The 20075-nt window shown below is 40.2% G+C and overlaps 3 protein-coding genes across 9 annotated transcripts; 2 read left to right on the forward strand and 1 right to left on the reverse strand.

Annotated features, from left to right (window-relative positions):
* The first annotated feature begins 394 nt into the window (after positions 1-394).
* Positions 395-7467, forward strand: LOC137608980 (dnaJ homolog subfamily C member 11-like). Its single transcript, XM_068335668.1, has 16 exons — positions 395-478; positions 1419-1548; positions 1673-1746; positions 2457-2558; positions 2658-2786; positions 2964-3086; positions 3245-3318; positions 3413-3602; positions 3721-3806; positions 3973-4089; positions 4491-4646; positions 4779-4848; positions 5071-5128; positions 6313-6455; positions 6643-6772; positions 7022-7467. The coding sequence occupies exons 1-16, from the start codon at positions 407-409 to the stop codon at positions 7045-7047; spliced, it is 1680 nt and encodes a 559-aa protein (XP_068191769.1). The 5' UTR covers positions 395-406; the 3' UTR covers positions 7048-7467.
* A 1520-nt stretch (positions 7468-8987) lies between these two features.
* Positions 8988-12398, forward strand: LOC137609309 (F-box only protein 6-like). Of its 6 annotated transcripts, XM_068336314.1 has the most exons (8): positions 9108-9270; positions 9516-9598; positions 10136-10209; positions 10308-10557; positions 10640-10754; positions 10855-10950; positions 11290-11425; positions 11498-12398. In XM_068336314.1, the coding sequence occupies exons 3-8, from the start codon at positions 10186-10188 to the stop codon at positions 11642-11644; spliced, it is 768 nt and encodes a 255-aa protein (XP_068192415.1). In that variant the 5' UTR covers positions 9108-9270; positions 9516-9598; positions 10136-10185; the 3' UTR covers positions 11645-12398. The 6 variants fall into 6 exon arrangements, with proteins under 6 accessions (XP_068192376.1, XP_068192415.1, XP_068192408.1 ...); XM_068336275.1 differs by lacking the exons at positions 9108-9270; positions 10136-10209 and adding an exon at positions 8988-9051; XM_068336307.1 differs by having other exon boundaries at positions 9108-9598.
* LOC137609341 (cell division control protein 42 homolog) lies at positions 12304-16466 on the reverse strand. Of its 2 annotated transcripts, none has more exons than XM_068336324.1 (6): positions 16354-16466; positions 15731-15874; positions 15567-15639; positions 15362-15471; positions 14504-14701; positions 12304-13638 (listed from the first exon to the last, which is right to left on the reverse strand). In XM_068336324.1, the coding sequence occupies exons 2-6, from the start codon at positions 15833-15835 to the stop codon at positions 13549-13551; spliced, it is 576 nt and encodes a 191-aa protein (XP_068192425.1). In that variant the 5' UTR covers positions 15836-15874; positions 16354-16466; the 3' UTR covers positions 12304-13548. The 2 variants fall into 2 exon arrangements, with proteins under 2 accessions (XP_068192425.1, XP_068192430.1); XM_068336329.1 differs by lacking the exon at positions 12304-13638 and adding an exon at positions 13653-14319.
* Between the last annotated feature and the right edge of the window lie 3609 nt (positions 16467-20075).

Raw genomic sequence — 20075 nt, forward strand, 5'->3', positions numbered from 1 at the left:
ATTAACAATAATAATCACAACAACAACGTTCAGAACACTCGTAATAAGAATAAGACTAATGAGAATAAAAAGAATAATGAGAATAATAAGAATAAAATGAATTCTACAATCTGGGAATTTAGAATAAAGACCACTGTTGACAACTGTTTGAAAAATGCGGTCTTATTCGATCAATTAAATCAGGTTAATCTCTACTTACTTCCGCATCTCATAACGCAGCAAGTGAAATGAGTTGGAAAATGTGAGTTCGTGTCGAATTTTTAACTTCAAAATGACAAATATTCGTAAAAACGTGAACGCATTTAGCGTGTAAGTTATTGTTCCCCACCGCTAGGGGGCGGCAAACCTCGCTTTGACGTCTAAAAGCGATGCGAATGACACGAAGAAGAAATGACCAGTTGTAAATATGGCGTCTCCCTTGGACGATGATGAGATTCTTAATGATGATTATTATTCCCTGCTAAATGTCAGAAGAGAGGTAATATATCCAGTTGTGATCCGAACAGATGTTTGTGCGGGTGCTTGTAGAAGCAGTTTTGTAAAATTACCCTGGTTTAAATTTAACGGCGACTTGTGGAATCACATGTAACGTTAGCTAGGTAGCTAGTTGTGACCCTCGACATTGGTTTCTGTCAAATGACGGCTGAATGTTTTACAAGACTCACTGTTCCAACAGGTTGACTCCCGGGTTTAGCGACAGGTGTGGCCAGGTGTCAAATTAATGTAGTGAATCCTGTCTTACTGGTGCAATAAATTAGCTACTGCTAATTACGTGACATATATATTCAGTTTTGTTCTGAACTCTCTCACTGTGGGTAGTGCTAAGTGGCTAATGCTACACGATTGGTCAGATTGCAGTTCAGATGATGTCTATGGATTTGGTCTTAATTTTAATTTAAGTAAAGAACAATATGCTGACATGGAAAGGACATTTTCCCAAACTGAATGGATTGACGTTAAGAGATTTACGTGTCATATTAAGCGTTTTACCTCTGATGTGTTCTGTGCATGGGCAGGTAGAAAAAAGGTTTATAGAATGAATAGAAATTTGAGAATAGATTCAAGTCAATTGTGTCATACAGTAAACCAAAACCAAAAACGTTCCAATTGTTTAATGCCACTGATTTCTGTCAATCGAAGCAAACTGTATTATCTGGACCTGAATGTTTTCAATGATTTGGAAAGGACATATTACACCAAATGAATCTACAGTAGTCTGAATTAAGGTAATAAATGTGTCTGTTTTGTCGGTTTGATAACAAGTCATCTTAAACCTGCTAGACTTTATGATTTTCATGTAAGAGACGCAAGATAATGGATTGAAGCTCATTATAGAGGAGTTCTGCTGAAGCTGCATCATTCGGGGTGTTTAGGTTGTTTTCTCTTGCATATTTTTCTCATTTAATTTTGTCATTCAGGCAACACAGGAGGAGCTAAAGGCAGCATACCGGCGATTATGCATGCTGTATCACCCAGACAAACACAGGAACCCTGAGCTTAAGTGCCAAGCAGAAAAGCTTTTTGACCTTGTGCATAAAGCTTATGAAGGTAAGAGATGCTTTAATAATCAGTCATCCTACTTTTCAACGACATATTAAACTGGTTATTACTGTAGTCATTTTGCTATCTAACAACCCACTACACTGGTTGATTTAACGTTTTGTCTTTCTAGTTTTAAGTGACCCACAGACTCGAGCTATCTATGATATCTATGGCAAGCGCGGACTTGAAATTGAAGGATGGGAGGTAAATTCATTTCTGGCTGTATTGGCCAGTAATTACTAAACACTTTCCTAAACCTGTCAGTCACACTGCACTTTTTTTTCCAATTTCAAAAGAAAAAGGGAAAAATGGCATCATAGAAGGTCTGTCTTGGTGTATGTCTCACTTCACAGGTTCTGTTTTTGGTATCTTGAATGAATTGATGCCAGTGGAACATTTGTTTTAGGTTTCTCAACTGTACCAATTATATTAATGATTTTTTCAATGGAGAAGTTTGATGGGAAAAATATATTAGCTTTCAGCAAATTTGGTATTTTCACCATGTGACTTTTTTATTTTTAAATTACAAGGGAGATTGACTTGCTTGTAAGCTGCTCTCTTCTATATATTTACATATACAGACAGTCAACATATGAACACAATTGTTCCAAGAGGGTGTTTGTAAGTTGGATTGTTCATGAGTCATTTTTTAAATTAATTTTCAAACTGTAATAGTCATTTGAGGTCAATTAAATGTCACTACTACTCTAAATATAAAAGTACTATTCCCTCTACATACTGTACATAATAAATACTGTACATAATAAATATGTGTAACAAAGTTCTGTTTTACTAACTTAATTTAAAATCACTTGAAAAACGTTTGTGGACAAAGAGTTGGTGGAAGCCTGCAGCCAGAAAAAAAATGTTATCCAGTGATTGGTATGAATTCTGGTTGTATCTTCTCACTCCAGGTGGTGGAACGAAAAAGAACCCCAACAGAGATTCGAGAGGAGTATGAGCGTCTTGCAAAAAATCGAGAGAATAGGAGGCTTCAGGAAAGTACCAATCCAAAGGTGTGTTTGTGGGACGATAGCAAGCCGCACATTATAGAATAATTAGGCATCATATACGTTGCTAATTAACACATTAATTCCTGTATCTGTTACTTGCAGGGAACAATTAGTGTGGGTATTGACGCTAGGGACCTGTTCGACTGGCACGATGAGGACTATGGGTATCTGAACGAAGACGATTTCCCAAATGTGGAAATCGACAAGATGCACATTTCACAATCCATAGAGGTAAGGAGCTGTTTCAGATCAGACATGACTTTTTAAGTAGCTGGATGTGGTCTGGGTTGAAATATTTGAATCCATAATGAAATGTGAAATCTTTTTTTTTTTTTTAAATGCTGGAGCCAACTTTTTTTTTTTTTGTCAAAGTATATTTATGTGACATATCTTTCTGTTCCACTCTAGGCCCCTCTTACCACCAGAGACACAGCAGTTTTGTCTGGCTCCTTGTCAACCCGTAATGGAAATGGGAGCGGCAATATTAACTTGGCCTTGAGAAGAGTCACCTCAGCTCAGAATTGGGGAGAGGTATGATGCAATCTCACTGGCCACCACACACGCACACAATTCTATAAATGGCTAAAGACTATTATCCTGTTGACTCAAAATCAACAGAAACTGTGTGTTTGTGCCGCATAACATGCAGCCACAATTTAAGAAGTGAAATGTTATCCTTGTGTCTGCAGCTGGAGTTCGGTGCTGGTGACTCCGAGGGACCTCTGTTTGGAATGAAGATATTCCAACATTTGACACCTCGTTGGTAATTATCAGAATGAAAGAAAAAAAAAGCATCCTTCTGTGTGTTTTCCTGCAGTATGAGGAGTTACGTTAATGTTTTTTCATTTTCGACTCAGCTATATGACGGCGCAGTGTGAGTTGCAGTTCTCGTCCCATGGTGTTCGACCTGGGGTTACGACAGTGCTGGCACGTCACCTGGACAAGAACACTATGGGCTATCTGCAGTGGTGTTGGGGGATGCACTCCTTTATGAACACCAGCATAGTCAGGGACACCAACAGCAGCCGTTTCACTTTTGCAGTGCAGGTCAGAAGCCTTAAGTTGTTTTTGTTTTTTACTTCATCCAAAAACCAACAAAGCAGATCACAGGTTTTTTTCTCTCAGGGTTGTGTCAAAATGATCATTTATATTTTTCTTTCTACAGCTTTCCATTCGTCGTAGCTTTATGATGATGAGCTACCAGTATAAGTTCCAAGATGAAGATGAGACAAAAATCAGGGGCTCAATAAAGTATGTTTTTGAGAAAAATTCTTTAAGACCAGTCTGGTTGTACAGCAAGTCAGATTTCAGTCAGTTCAAGATTTTCGCCTTGGTCTTTTTTAGGCAACAGCTGACATTTCATAATAAAAAGTTAAAAAGAAAAAGTACAGGAAGTGACATCGTCTTCATGTTACAGGTCGAGTCTCTTTGGGACTGTGATAGAGTACGGTGCTGAGAGGAAGATCAGTCGACACAGCGTTCTGGGGGCCACTGTCAGCGTGGGAGTGCCGCTAGGAGTCTCCCTCAAGATCAAGTAAGTGCAGCTTTCTGCCCCGGTTTCCTGTTCAGCACAGCTGATCCCACAAGAATCTCATGACCTCATATAAACCTATCAAACACATCTTCTAATATCTCTGCCTGCACTGTGGTGTAAATTTAAGGGCCCAGTATTCGACCTAATGTGATGCCAGTTAGTCCTGGGGTTTGAGTTTTGAATGCCTTAGCTTTTATTCATAGAAAGCAAACATCCACACGATGAGTTCTAACATCTGACAAACACAGTTCACTATCCTGTCCAGCATTTAATATGGCGCAGTGTCTCACTTTGCTCAGCATTACCCAGAAACCCCCAGAAATATTACATGGAGAAACCCATTCAGCGGACAGTTAGAGGCCATTCAGACGTCAGTAATGAAGTAATTTTTCTATTTGCAGACTAAACAGAGCGAGCCAGACGTATCTCTTTCCTATTCACCTGACTGACCAACTCCTGCCTAGCGCTGTATTTTATGCCACAGTTGGACCTCTGGTTTTCTACCTCGCCATGCAGAAGCTTATTATCCGACCATACCTAAAGGCTCGGAAAGAACAGTAAGAAAACCCTCACGTAAAATTTTTATTTGGGGTTTTATTTCATGCAAGAAACATTATTGGAAGAGGCATCACATGGCCAGATTTTCATTAAACTACTTTTATTTCTCTATTCATCACTGACCTGAACAGAGAGTTGGAGAGGCAGCAGGAGAGCTCAGCCACTAACATCTCCAAGAAGAAGCAGGAGGCCGAAGCCGCGGTGAGTGTTTTCTAATCCTTGCGTGTGTCTCTGTTTGCAAATCCTACGTGTCGGTTCAGAGTCAGGTAAGAGGCGCAGGCAAATATTACAATTCGGATGATAGGGCTGAGATAGGATTAGATAAAATGCAAAATATCAATGAGATTCATGAGTTTGATCCCATGATGGGAAAGCTGCCGTTGTCTACTTTACATTCTTTGTGTACCTTCTTCTTCTCTAAAGGTCTTGCTCATGCAGGAGTCGGTGCGCAGGATTATTGAGGCTGAGGAGTCCAGACTGGGTAAGATTAGTCATATAAATAAATAATCATCATATCACCGTATGGAGCGGTAGCTCTTTAGAAATATTTCCTTGACGACAACTTCTAGCAAAGACAAGAACGAGCCCCGTTTGTGTAACGAACCTCGTGACGTAAAGTGTGCGTTCGAACATGCAATTAAAGCAGGAATAAGTTGAAATGCATCATTTAAATTTGTCTGTACTTGTATAAATTTTGCTCAGATTCAGTTTTGCGGTGGCTGAGGGATTTCGCCATCTCCCGGTGTTTCTCGTTTTTAAAAGTGCAGAGAACTCTTCTATCATGAGTTGATGGTAAAAGCTGAAGTGACATTTTTTTTCCAGGCACTGTTGAAACAAGACCAGTGTGGTTTTCAGGAAGCACTTCTCTTCCAGTTAACGTGCTAAAGCAGAGTGCAGGATGATGGTGATTGTGAGCTGTGCACTGAACCTGTAGGGACCGTATACCTGACAGAATCAAGAGTGGTGCGAGGGCTTTTCCACTGTAGTAATTGAAATCCTAGATAGCATCTGATGTGATCCATTGAAGATACAGCCAGCGTTTCAAACAGGATTAAAACTGGAGGGGGTATTGGAGTTCAGGGGATTGTTAAAATTGTCTTTTAAGAAGTGATAATTGTCGCTTTCTTGATAAGTGCACCAACAAAAGGCTCTCGGCAGACGGTATCGTCGTCACTGGGGGGAGTTTGTCGAGTGATAATTGGCTCATGACTTCTGTCACTGCGGAACTGTTTTAATTTTAATATCTGCAGCAGTCCTCAGACTTACGAACACAATAGATAATATTTGTGTGTGTGTGTGTGTGTGTGTGTGCGTGTGTGTGTGTGTGCGCGTGCGTGAGTTTGTGTGTGTGTGAGTTTCAAGTCATATACATGTTCTCTTCTGTATTTAATGGATCTTTCCCTCAATGAAATGGATCAGGTGTTGTTTATGCAGCTTGCAATTAAAAAGAATTGTGTTGTCTTTATGTTTTCTGCTTGCAGATGATTTTAACAAACAGAATCTGGTTTTGCGTCGGACTTCAAATAATAATTCATGCACAGATCTGGTGGATTTCTGAGATCGGATCCCGAACTGAACAAACCTGTTTCTGATGGCTCCGTTTTGAAGAGATATCGAACTAATGTCCACCTTTTCCACAACTTTGTGCTGCTTCATTAAAACCAGGTCTCATCATCCTCAACGCCTGGTATGGCAAGTTTGTGACCGACACCAGCAGAAGACATGAGAGAGCAAAGGTCATCGATGTGACTGTACCGCTTCAGTGTCTGGTGAAAGACTCTAAACTCATGCTCACAGAAGCCACAAAGGTAAGAACAGTGTTTCTATCATGAGGTTCTCAAGGCCAGAATCTATGCTGTAGAGTTGTATTCTTATATTTCTTGCTGTGTAAAAATGTAAAAATGACGCACATGCCTATGGGGTTAGAAAAGGATGTCCTCAATTGGCTTGTGATTCATTCCGCCTCGGGTACGTGACCTCATGCTGTCCTTCCAGTCGGGACTCCCTGGTTTCTACGACCCCTGTGTGGGGGAGGAGAAGAGCCTGAAGGTGCTGTATCAGTTCCGTGGAGTCATGCATCAAGTTCTGTCAGGAGACACAGAACCACTCAGGATACCAAAGCAATGTAGGTCCTATTAAACGCGCATCATCATGAGTCTTGTGTTTTTGTGTTTGCCCCTGTTGCCCCCCCCCCCCCCCCCCCGTTGAGCTGCTTTAGCGTAGGTTTAACAACCTGACCTCTCTGTGTATCTCTCGTTCCTGAAAACAGGGATCATTTGCATTAAAACTTTATTCCTTTGATGCTACTACATCTTCTTCCCCACAAGGTTTTTCTTTTTCTGACTTCTTGTTTGTCTTTGTTTCCTCTGTGCAGCTCACAGGATTGACACAGACACATAGGAGCTCCTCTGCTGACCAAAAAAAGATTCCTTCATCTCTTAACCTCGACACAAGATGGACGAACTTTTTCAAGATGTGACCTGGATTGAAGTTGTTGTTACTCAGAAATGATGCATTTACCGTTTGTCTTTCTATTCATTGAAATGCACAGAGCAGAATGACGGCATTACTACTGGACTGATGATGCTTCGTTGTTCACGGACAGAGTTGAGGCCTGCTTGAAATTCTAATTTTACACCAAAATTATCAGAACCATCTCATGGTCCAGGTCTTCAGGCCTTTTTGGTTTTCCATGTATTTTGGGTACGTTTGATAATTTATGGCGAGGTTCTCTGTACTGTTCTGCTCACACACTGCAGTGCCTGTGAATGCAGCTCTGTGTATTTGCCATATTATTAAAATTATCACCTCTCATATTGCTTAACCATTTTAATACTTTTTGAAAAGGGTATTTTTAAAAAATTTTTACAATGCTTAGAAGTGTTTTTATAGTTTTTTTAAAGGTGTGAATTTTGCATTAGGGATCAACCAGTGTGTGTGTGTGTGTGTGTTTTAATTGGGCCAGTGGAATTCTAATGATTAAAAACAGCTACTCAGAGAGGAGATAATAAAATGCTAGAAGGAAGGAAAGGATTTTCCTTCAGAATTGGAACAGCACAGCTTCAGATTTAGTTCATCGAGGGAAAACTGCCGAGAAATTTTGATCGGAAAGAATTAAGTGAAAACAGTCACTTTAAATTTATTCTACAGGATGATCATCTTCATGCTGTCAAATTTAATGCATGCTATATTGAGTCTGTTAATTTAAAAATGCACAAAGTGCTTATTTGAGACTTTGATTGACTAGATTGTTTAATTACATTTTTTTATATATTCTATGTTCCATCAGTGATGAAAACAAAGAAATGTGACAAGATCAAAATTAGAAGCAACTGGTGTCCCGCAGATTTTGAGTGGGGTTAAGATCAAGGTTTATCACCAAATATCCCAGAGCTGCCTGCCACTTGACCTGCATTGCTCCAGCTGTCATCTGTGGTTTTCCTGCAGATGTTGCTTGTCAGGGAAATTCTTCTGCTAAAACGAGAGCTGCTAATTCTCCAAAGAATTAAGAATTACGGACACGGTGTGATCAATCATCTTTCTTTAATACATACCAGTATGGAGCACTTTGACAGATGTAGCAGCATTTGGTTTTTTATAGCCACTGAAACCCAACCCAACCACAGATGTACATTTTACAGCACTTGATTTTGATTCAGATATTTACCCCCTGGCTTCCTGGAGGTGTTACCAATTTTATTACCTCCTTTGAAATGGACTTTTTGTTGTCAGTGAATTTCTTTTTTTTTCTCCTTGTTTGCCACAAACGCTCTTCTCAATCTCCAATTTTTTTATATTTTTTTAAACAAAGGATATGTTATTTGGAATTAGGAGGATAAAGGCATCATAGCTAACTTTCAGAAAATTATTTTTCAGACTCCAGACACAGAATGATCACAAAACCTGGTATACATACGTAGATGTACAGTCAACTTTATAACGTTTATAAGAGGGTTTTTCCAAAATTTGCCAGGCAAAAAAATACTTAGTCCCTGTGGAAAATGCACCCGTGATTGAGATTCATAAAGACTGGATCAGGTAAAGAGTGCAGAAGTAATCCAGAATTTATAAACAGCATGTGAGTCTTAAAATTGGTACTCAACAATTTGTTAATCAAGCCGACTTATCATTTGGAATGATTTTTTATATATATAAAAGTAAATTAAGTTTTTATTAATTTTATTGCAAATTTTGTGAGCTTTATCCACGAACCCATCAATCACCTAAACACTGTATTTAATATAATATTGATACTGATGATAATTCAGTGATAGAATACAATAACCGGGTTCGCTAGTATGACCACCACGGCGTGTCCCGAATCCACCAGTGTTCTTGCGGGGTCGATTACAAACATGCTGGGAATTGTGCTTATCTCCGCCGATTTACGGGAAGCAGGGTTCAGTGAGTATGCGCGCACTTACGCTACGTAATTTTATCGCCGCTCTCCGCCTACGCATCTTTCGTCCAGCTTCGGGTGTCCCGGAGACGCTAACGAAGCGCACCTTCGTCTATTGAGTATTAGGACAGAAATAGACGCTTCCCGGAGACTACACCTATAGAAACAAACCGAAACTTGTTGTGGTCACCAGGACTCCGCGGTGTGTTGTGAAACTTAACGTTGTGCGTATTTTAATTTATTGCGACTACTTCACGTATCACTTGTTTTTTCTTTCCGAACCGCACTTCCGTGTTGTTGAGAGTAATTATCAAAGGCCGCATACGTCATATTCGTTAATGACGTATGCGGCTTCTAATGTAGCTTTAAAGACGAGTCATAACGTCGAGAGGAGGTTATATTTAATGTATTTTGACTACAGCGGCAGCTCTGGTGTAAAAACGTCTCCAGCCTGGGTTCTTTTTCCCAGGCATGAAAAGGAAGGGTGAAGCTATGGGTGCAGCTCAGAGCTCCGACTCCAAACACAGAGTCACTTCAGATGAACAGGAACATGTAAGTGCTCCACATCAACAGTTCACACCTGAAATATCAGTTGTCAAATGTGATATCTCACTTTTTCCCCCGAATTATCCCACTAGGATCAGGGTTGTTTGTCTTCTCGAGTCCTTGAAGGCTCGGGCCTGAAGGATCTACTTTTAATTTGAAAGGGACAGATAGCCAATTGGAAACTTCCGGTTCGTTTTATTTTATTTTATTTTTTCAATATTTAAGTCTTCTGACTTTTTTAAATTCCTTGTGTAATAATAAGACCCAAATGTGCTGACATAGTTTAAACATATTGATTACAGTCACTGGAACAAATTCAGTGCCTGAAAACGTCGATTAAAGGCTGTCAGCTGACTTGACACGTCACGTGATCCGATTGCTGCAATCTAAAACACATTATCCAGTTGGAGCTACATTTTAAATCAGGTTTACATTAAAATGTACCATAAAATAGCTCTGAGCAATAACTTAGTGATGCTTGATGCTACATTTTTTTCTCCCCACATTCAACGCATCCATCTGCTGTGACTAATGCGTTTTCAGATTTATTCCATCCTCCATCAGTCCCACCAATCAGACGCCGTTAAAACACCATGAGGGAAATTTCACAGGCTTCTGTCAGTAAATGGTGATCTGCCCATGAAGTTAATATGCCAACGGTGCTTGAATAACAATAATTACAGACAACCGTCTGTGTCCTCCCTGTTGTTTTCAGTTCTTCTCCGTTCCACTGGAGATCCTGGAAGAGATCTTCCTGAATCTCCCTCCCTACCAGGTGGTTCATATTTGTAGGTTAGTTTGCCGTCAGTGGAAAGAAGTATCAGACAGTGAATCTTTGTGGAGGGAGAGATGCAGACGAGAAAGATATCGCCTCCGCGATGCTTCCAAAACACCCGAAGACTGGAGGTTGTTTTACTTTTTGTGCAAGAAGAGAAGAAATCTTCTCAAGAATCCAAGAGGAGAGCGTAAGACGTGTTTTGCTGTTAAAGGAAAAAATTACCACTGCAAAATAATTGCTGTCATGACGGTGTTTTTTTTTGGTTCTAGATAAAATGAAGAACTGGCAGATATTAGAGAATGGTGGCGATAACTGGAAAATAGAGGAGGTAATGGTACCACATCCAAATGAGGCGGTCCACAAAAACTTTGTGACTTCATACGGGTGAGTGTTTGTCAGCAGTGTTCCAGGAGACACAGGACAATGACACGAGACGTGACATCTCTACTATGCAGGGACTAAAACCCTTTTCTGTTTTCTGCAGAATGTGCAAGAAGTCACAACTTATTGATTTGGCAATGGAAGGTTACAGCCCACTGTTCATGGATCACTTCCAGCCAGACATCAGAATATCTGATTGGTGAGAAGAACATATAAATACACCTCTCTGTAACTCCTAAACAGACGTGGTACAACAGTCCTCTTAAGCGTCATAATACCGTCACAATACCGTCATTCAACATGGCGTACGCCTACCCACAGTTTCAGTGTTTGTGTGTGTGTGTGTGTTAGGACAGATTCTTCTTGTTTTCACAGTGAAGCAAAGAACATGTTTAAATCTGAGTCATTTCTTGCCAAATGAGGATTAATGTAAGCTCATTTAACTGTTGAAGGACAACATAAAAGAAATAAACGTTGACATACAAAATGCGTTTCTAATAATGCTGTAATCCCCCTCCTCCGTTTTCTGTTATATTAGGTACGCCCCACGATGGGATTGTGGCAGTAAATATGTGATCCACGTAGAACTGCTGAATCAAAAGAAGAAAGCAGTCAAGACGTTTGCTCCAGAAACCATTTACTTTGAGCAGTGGAACGATCAGAAATGGAACCAGGTATGTAGGTAGCATAAAGCGCTCCTTCATACCGTGAGCTCGTGACGACTCTTGTTGTTTTGTATTTTTCAGATGACCTATTCATTCCAGAACTACGGGCCAGGAGTGAGATATATCCGATTCACACACGGCGGCCAAGACACACAATATTGGGCGGGATGGTACGGAATCCGTGTCACCGACAGCTGTGTGGAGATATGTCCAGCCTTGGACACATAACTTCCTGCCTTTTACCTGACATTACAAATTGCACCAAGTATTACTAGCCTTATACATTCTATATCTGCAGTCACTTTGTTACCTGTTCTTTTCAGGACAAGCCAAACAAACCCATGAATATTTAATATATATTCAGGTTCTCAATATAGTTTTAAGAATGAAATGACATTTGTGGTGTAGCACATCCCAGCGCTGTAAAGGTCATAAGCTAATAATGGTAAAGCTCTGCTGAGAAGTAATAACATATTTGTCCCGATTTAAATGGAATCAGAAATGTGGAAAGAAAAAAAAAAAAGTTAAATTGTGTAAATCTAGAAGGACATTTGAATTTCAAACGTTTATTTTACTTCATCTGGATGAAAATGAGGGTCACAGCTGTGAGGATAGTTTATTACCAAAGATGGATTGTGGTGATTTCTGACATCCACAGTAAGACAAGACCGAATGAATCAAAAAGGATATAAATGATGCTCTAATATTGAAGTAATTGTAGTTCACAAACTGAATGGAAATGAATGGAAGTTTTCTTTGCACTAATCTGTAACTTGTAGTTTTGTGTTGAATACATGTATGGTACCCTACATTTTTTGTTTTTCTTATCTGTGAAATTCATTGAAGTGTCAGAGACTAATTAAATAACCATCAAGTCAGACAACGTCTGGGATTTATAGTTAGGTTTATTCATAATACTGGTTTATTGTGAAGCAGGATACAGTACAACATTGTCAATTCAAATAAAACTCAAGTCAGAGAATCCTTTGTCCTCAACATTTTCCTGGTTAATCTGATTTCAGTGTCAGCTCAGCTTCTCTAAATCTCGTTATCAGTGACGCACACCTCGTGTTCATTCAATAAGTTATGAGTTATTCTCAATATATTTACAAATTCAAGCTCAACATCCAGGAATGGATATAGGAAAAGAAAATCCAAATAGTGCTAGTCCGTCAAGCGAGAAAAAAAAAAAGAGGGGGGGAGGACTCCTGGGATCTCAAAGGATGTATAGCATTTTTCAAAACAGTGTCACACTGTGCTGCTATCTGACTGAGTCTTGCTGCAGTGGAACAGCCAGTATGTTCTCTTTAAAAATAGTTTATTAGCCTGGGGTTATAAGCTGAAACACCGGCAAAATTCAGCTGTTGTAGTTCTTGATAAGCAAAAAAAAAAAAAGCTTCAATGGAACGATAACATTTAAAACTCGGGTTTCCCACTTCTTTGGAACTCTATCCTGACAGGTGTCAATTTATCAGATCTGGATTTGGCAAAGTAGAACGATGAAGCCCAACCTAGTAATACTCTGTTAAATCTTTTTGATTCGAATGGAGGCTATGTTAACAAAATGAATTTTATTAAATATCAAAAAAAGGTCTGAAAAACAAGTGTTATGATTCATGTCACTAGGTAGACCAATGCAGTGACGGCTTATAGCATGTTGTTGTGCACAAGGGTCGAACATACAGTGGAGGTAATTAAAAAAACAAATGTAGGACACTAAGCCATCATTTGAGCCTCTTGCTAATCCATCGTTATCAGCTTGTTTTATGAAAGCAATTCTATTAAAATTCCACTGCATAGTCTGTTCCTTCAGAATAACACTCAACACTCTAACACAAAAATGAACTGGAAACATGTGGTCAAGCAGAAACATTCCATAATGAGTTTGTTAAGTAGTCAGTACTCACCATAATATGAAAACCACTTCCGCGGCATCAAATATCACAACCTATCAAATGGTAGTCTATCTTGAAATTATATTCAACACATTGAATATGTATTCAGGTTAAGTCAGTGAGAAGGCAAATATTTCATGAAACCTCAACTCGTGTTGGAATGTGCTTGTGTGGCAAACCTCTTCAGTACTGTTAACCTAGATTTAGAAGCTGATGCGGAGAAGACTGCAACAACACTTAGAGGAGAACGCATTTACTTCTTTTCTTAGGTTCAGGAGGCTCCAGGGCAGCCAGTATTGCCTCATCAAACACATTCTTTAATCCTTTCTGTGGAAAATAAAACATTAATATTCAAAAAACAGGGCTGTGTTCCAAATGCAAACTAATATCTTCAGGGAACTAATTGCTAAAGAAGGCTGAGTAGAAATGGAGCAGGGCAATCAAAATTTTCCTTTATTCAAATAACATTTTACAAGACTCATGATCAAGTTGTCTGAGTGAGGACAAAAGCAGATGGAAAATTTTGATCCTGCAGTAGAAAAAGAATGTTATCACTGTCTAAGACAGAATATGGCCTAAATGCCCTATAACGTACAATTGATATTGAGACTGCTCAAAACTGAAGATAATGTCAATTTTAAAAACAAGCAGACTCTGCCATGTGCATTTACAGACTTGTACACAATTTGCCAACAGCAGAGGAGAATTAAAGATTGACACTCTTGTCATATCAGGCAGCGTGGATCATTGTGATTAGGCCAAGTTGGAAAAAAAAGCACGCTTGAAAATAAGGAGAAGAGTTAACGGGCACAAAGTCTTTCAGTTTAAAAGAGCATTGTGGTTATTTCAGTGACGGACATATCTTTACAATGAATAAGCAGCAAATGGCTGAGAGGCAATGCAAGATGCAAGGTGACATCAGAACAAACAGCATTTTCTCTTTCTTTGAGTTTCAGGGGGCTCTAAAGCGGCTAAGATAGCCTCATCAAATACGTTCTTCAGTCCCCGCTACAGAAAGAGGAAGAGAAGGAACAAACACAGGCACACAACACAGAGTTAGATGGAGGTTTTAGCCAAATGTTGTTAGCAAAAGTCAAGGCCAAGTATTTCCTTCCTGTTAGAAAAGAAATATCTCCAGACATGCTTGCTGCACCAGCTTAGCTTTTGAGTGTTGTTAAATTGGAAATCTTACCTGTGTTAGGGCTGAGCACTCCACATATTTGACAGCCTTAAGGTCACGAGCAAGTTTTTCTGCTGTCTCCGGGGTGATCGGCTTCTGTTTGTTCTTGGCTAGCTTCTCCACTGTGGAGGGATCATCACGCAGATCGATCTGAGTGCCTACCAACAGGAACGGGGTCTTGGGACAATGGTGGGTTATTTCAGGTACCCACTGGAATAAAAAAAAAAAGAAAAAAATCAGTGTTTATTACCAAAGGCTTACACACACATTTATAAATGAAATCACACGTAGGATTGTACTCAATAAATTTATTAAGTCAGATCTGATAATGGTCTGAAATTGTTCTTGGTGTCTAAGAGGTACGAATTATATTCAACGAGATGATAAGGAAGGGCAAAGGAAACAAGTATAGAAGAAGTTTGACTTAAACATCACCTTTGTCATCTTGTGACAAACCTGTATGTTTGTTACTAAAGGGACACGGAATGTGACGGGAAACAAGTGTAGAGGAAGTATATCTTATCATTAACAAGTGATCAACAATTAGCCAAGTATTTCTGAAATAACTCAAGAAACACCATCTATGATGGCTTGTGTCATTATCTTGTTTATTTGCATTTTAATGTACCCCTTTATCTAACAACAAATGACTGTGCTGACTTGATAAATCAGGTCAGGAGGCTTTTCCCTGAGTGACATGTTGAAGATGCATTAAACTTGGTAACATTACAAATGAGGAGATTGTGCCAAAGAAGACCTTAAACGTGATCGGTGATCCTCCTACTGTATTACTGTATTATCACACAGTTCCAGAGTACATTCACAAAATTAAGCGAAGCAAGAGCCTTTTGATTTTCAAACTGTACTCACCTTTTCTTTAACATTCTCAAACGAGGATGGGGAAACAACTGAGAAACAGACTAGGAAGACATCAGTCTGTGGGTAGCTCAATGGCCGTAACCGGTCATAATCCTCCTGACCTACAGAGGCATTGTTGCAACGTTACTTATCATGTATCAGACTACATGTAACGCATACAATTTATAATACAATTATATTGAAATATTAAGCATACCTGCTGTATCAAACAATCCAAGAGTGTATGGCTCACCCCCGATCATTACAGTTACTGCATAGTTGTCAAAAACCTGTCATGGAACAATGCACATGGACATGTCAGTGCTTTTAAATAAGCGTTAAGTGTTATAGTACGACTGTAAAACACATCAGACTCCTTACTGTTGGTACATATTCAGAAGGGAATTTGTTGGTGGTGTAGGAAATCAATAGGCAGGTCTTTCCCACTGCTCCATCACCCACCACCACACATTTGATAGTCTGCATCTTTGTGCTTTCTGATTCTGCAGCCAATAAAGTGGAATGCTGGAAAAGCAAAACAGATTAATGTGTTAGTCGTGTGGTAAAAGTGATCATGATGTGATATTATGGTTTTCGTAGCATCCATCCCCATTACCTGCATCACATACAGCTCTGACTGTGACTGACCCACAGTAAAAGAAAGTCTGCGTTTCGTCACATTTACTAATTTAAATTATAACCTCAGCCACGTTTACTTCTTTACTTGCTTAACATCTTGATTACTTGACTAACTTTAGTATATATATGAATTAAAAAAGGTAAAATTCTCCAAATAAAATGGAAATTGGTTTGTGTAGCGAGCTAACCTCACGCACTGCTAGCATCGCTTGACGATGCTAGCTAGCTTAGCCCTCTACACTTGGCGCTGCGTGCCTGATTTCAAACTAAATAATACCACCAGTGAAACCTATATTCATACTTGTTTGGTTTTTTTTTAAATTTAACTCCATGCTGATATATCACATAATCTTTAATTAACGTACCAATTTCTCTTGGTGTCTCCGTTCTCTTGTGTTGACTGTGTGTTTCGCCGGGCGTTGGCACCAGCGACCAGTAACTACAGACACACAGCTTCCCCACTTCCACTATGACTGTCAAGCTAATCTCTAGTCTACCGGATAACGCCTTTAAAACCGTGTAGCATTACTCAAATTTTGACGCTACACATAATAAGAGGTCAGCACAGACGTAAGCGTTGAAATTATAAATAATTCTGAAATGTTTAGTCTTTATAAGGTTTATCCATGTGTGAATTTTACTGTATCTATTCATTCATGTTACTTGTGCTTTTACTTTGAAGGATAGTTTTCCCTCATCATAGTGGCTACTTCCTGTTGCAGAAGTAGGTGACGTCACCTCCCAAATTCCTCACACCCCTTATCACCGCCAATGACTGGCACACCCGGAGAAAAAGGTACACCCACAAGGTTTCACCCGCAGGTGAAATTTTAAAAAAACAAACTTGACGGCTGATAGCTGATAGAGTCATGTTAGAGAAGTACAGGGACCAATTAATTGAGTGATCAAATCTTCTTTTCTTTTCGGCTTTTCCCTTCAGGGGTCGCCACAGCGGATCAATTGCCTCCATCTAACCCTGTCTTCTGCATCCTCTTCTCTCACACCAATTACCTTCATGTCCTCTTTCACTACATCCATAAACCTCCTCTTTGGTCTTCCTCTAGGCCTCCTGCCTGGCAGTTCAAAACTCAGCATCCTTCTACCAATATATTCACTATCTCTCCTCTGGACATGTCCAAACCATCTCAGTCTGGCGTCTCTGACTTTATCTCCAAAACCTCTAACATGTGATGTACTCATTCCTGATCCTATCCATCCTGGTCACTCCCAAAGAGAACCTCAGCATCTTCATCTCTGCTACCTCCAGCTCTGTCTCCTGTCTTTTCCTCAGTGACACTGTCTCTAGACCAAACAACATCACTGGTCTCACCACAGTTTTGTACAACTTTCTTTTCATTTTAGCTGAAACTCTTCTATCACACATCACACCTGACACTTTTCTCCACCCGTTCCATCCTGACTGTACATGCTTCTTCACCTCTTTTCCACACTCTCCATTTCTCTGGACTGTTGACCCTAAGTACTTAAAATCCCCCACCTTCTTGATCTCTTCTCCCTGTAACCTCACTCTTCCACTTGGGTCCCTCTCATCCACACACATGTATTCTGTCTTACTGCAGCTAACCTTCATTCCTCTCCTTTCCAGGACAAACCTCCACCTCTCTAGCTTCTCCTCCACCTGTTCCCTGCTCTCACTACAGATCACAATGTCATCTGCAAACATCATAGTCCATGGAGATTCCTGTCTAATCTCGTCTGTCAGCCTGTCCATCACCATAGCAAACAAGAAGGGGCTCAGAGCTGATCCCTGATGCAGTCCCACCTTCACCTTGAACTCCTCTGTCACACCTACAGCACACCTCACCACTGTCTTACAGTCCTCATACATGTCCTGCACCGCTCTAACATACTTCTCTGCCACTCCAGACTTCCTCATACAATACTAGAGTTCCTCTCTGGGCACCCTGTCATAAGTCTCTCCAGATCTACAAAAACACAATGCAGCTCCCTCTGGCCTCTTCTGTACTTCTCTATCAACATCCTCAAAGCAAATACTGCATCTGTAGTACTCTTTTTTGGCATGAAACCATACTGCTGCTCACAAATGCTCACTTCTGCCCTTAGTCTAGCTTCCACTACTCTTTCCCATAACTTCATTGTATGGCTCATCAGCTTTATTCCTCTGTAGTTGTCACAACTCTGCACATCTCCCTTGTTCTTAAAAATGGGCACCAGCACACTTCTCCTCCATTCCTCAGGCATCTTCTCACTATCTAAGATCCTGTTGAACAACCCAGTCAGAAACTCTACTGCCACCTCTCCTGGACACTTCCATACCTCTACAGGTATATCATCAGGGCCGACTGCCTTTCCACTCTTCATCCTCTTCAATGCCCTCCTCACTTCATCCTGACTAATCTTTGCTACATCCTGGTCCACAACAGTCACCTCTTCTACTCTTTGTTCTCTCTCATTTTCCACGTTCATCAACTCTTCAAAGTACTCTTTCCATCTTCCCATCACACTACTGGAACCTGTCAATAGACTTCCATCCATATCCTTAATCACCCTAACCTGCTGCACGTCCTTCCCATCTCTATCTCTTTCTGTCTTGCCAACCTGAATAGATCAGTCTCTCCCTCCTTACTGTCCAATCTAGCATACAAGTCATCATAAGCTCCTTGTTTAGCCTTTGCTACCTCTACCTTCACCTTACGCTGCATCTCCCTGTACTCCTGTCTACTCTCCTCAGTCCTCTCAGTGTCCCACTTCCTCTTAGCTAACCTCTTTCTCTGTATACACTCCTGTACCTCCTCACTCCACCACTAAGTCTCCTTATCTACTTTCCTTCCAGATGACACACCAAGTACTCTCCTACCTGTCTCCCTGATCACATTAGCTGTAGTTGTCCAGTCATCTGGAAGCACCTCCTGACCACCCAGAGCCTGTCTTAAGGCCTTCCTAAAAGTCATGCAACACTCTTCCTTTTTCAGCTTCCACCATTTCATCCTCTGCTCTGCCTTTGCCCTCTTCATCTTCCTCACCACCAGAGTCATCCTACACACCACCAACCAATGCTGTTTGGCTACACTCTCACCTACCACTACTTTGAAATAATTACCCCTCTGGGGATCAATAAAGTTGAATTATTATTATTATTAGTATTATTATTTGCAGTCACTGATCTCCTTTAGGTTACACCGTCTACACAAGATGTAGTCTACCTGTGTGCTCCTAACTCCACTCTTATAGGTCACCCTATGTTCCTGCCTCTTCTGGAAGAAAGTATTCACTACAGCCATTTCCATCCTTTTTTCAAAGTCAACCACCATCTGTCCTTCTGCGTTCCTCTCCTGGATACCAAACCTGCCCATCACCTCCTCATCACCTCTGTTTCCTGCACCAACATGTCCATTGAAGTCTGCTACAATGACCGCTCTCTCACTTCCAGGTATGCTCTGCATCACTTCATCAAAGTCCATCCATAATTTCTCCTTCTCCTCCAGCTCATATCCTACCTGTGGAGCATACCCACTAACAACACTGAACATCACACCTTCTATTTCTAGCTTCAAACTCATCACTCTATCTGACACTCTTTTTACCTCCAGGACATTCCTAACAAACTCCTCCTTCAAGATAACTCCTACTCCATTTCTCTTCCTATCTACACCATGATAGAACCACTTGAACCCTGTTCCTAAACTTCTAGCCTTGCTACCTTTCAACTTGGTCTCCTGGACACACAATATGTCTACCTTCCTCCTCTGCATCATGTCAACCAACTCTCTACCTTTTCCTGTCATAGTTCCAAAATTCATCGTCCCTACTCTCAGTCCTATTCTCTTAGCGTTTCTCTTCTCTCTCTTCCTACGAACACACTTTCCTCCTCTCCTTCTTCTTCCTTAGTGATCAAATAAAGATTCTGAATATTTATCAAACAGCATTGACTTGAAATGAACATCACATTAACTCTGCATGAATGCCAAATCCCCGCTTTTAGAGAATTTAATGTTGTGTAGATAATTTCCTGTGGAAATTTGTCTTGAAGTGTGAGAACATTGAAATATATGCTCCATCTGTAACCCCTAAAAAATAAAATAAATTAAATTATATTAAAAAACCT

Source organism: Antennarius striatus, chromosome 2 (genome assembly GCF_040054535.1).
Source record: "Antennarius striatus isolate MH-2024 chromosome 2, ASM4005453v1, whole genome shotgun sequence".
Lineage (NCBI taxonomy): Eukaryota > Metazoa > Chordata > Actinopteri > Lophiiformes > Antennariidae > Antennarius > Antennarius striatus.

Excerpts from the sequence above, each read along its gene's own strand:
- LOC137609341 (XM_068336324.1), bottom strand. The coding sequence starts at position 15,835 with ATGCAGACTATCAAATGTGTGGTGGTGGGTGATGGAGCAGTGGGAAAG. Across the intron at positions 14,702-15,361 it reads TTGAGAATGTTAAAGAAAAG|TGGGTACCTGAAATAACCCA; the intron begins GTGAGTACAGTT and ends TTTTTATTCCAG. Across the intron at positions 13,639-14,503 it reads AGTGCTCAGCCCTAACACAG|AAAGGATTAAAGAATGTGTT; the intron begins GTAAGATTTCCA and ends TATTTTCCACAG.
- LOC137609309 (XM_068336275.1), top strand. The coding sequence starts at position 9,003 with ATGCTGGGAATTGTGCTTATCTCCGCCGATTTACGGGAAGCAGGGTTC. Across the intron at positions 9,052-9,515 it reads TTTACGGGAAGCAGGGTTCA|GCATGAAAAGGAAGGGTGAA; the intron begins GTGAGTATGCGC and ends TCTTTTTCCCAG. Across the intron at positions 10,951-11,289 it reads GACATCAGAATATCTGATTG|GTACGCCCCACGATGGGATT; the intron begins GTGAGAAGAACA and ends CTGTTATATTAG.
- LOC137608980 (XM_068335668.1), top strand. The coding sequence starts at position 407 with ATGGCGTCTCCCTTGGACGATGATGAGATTCTTAATGATGATTATTAT. Across the intron at positions 3,319-3,412 it reads CAACATTTGACACCTCGTTG|CTATATGACGGCGCAGTGTG; the intron begins GTAATTATCAGA and ends TTTTCGACTCAG. Across the intron at positions 4,090-4,490 it reads GGAGTCTCCCTCAAGATCAA|ACTAAACAGAGCGAGCCAGA; the intron begins GTAAGTGCAGCT and ends TTCTATTTGCAG.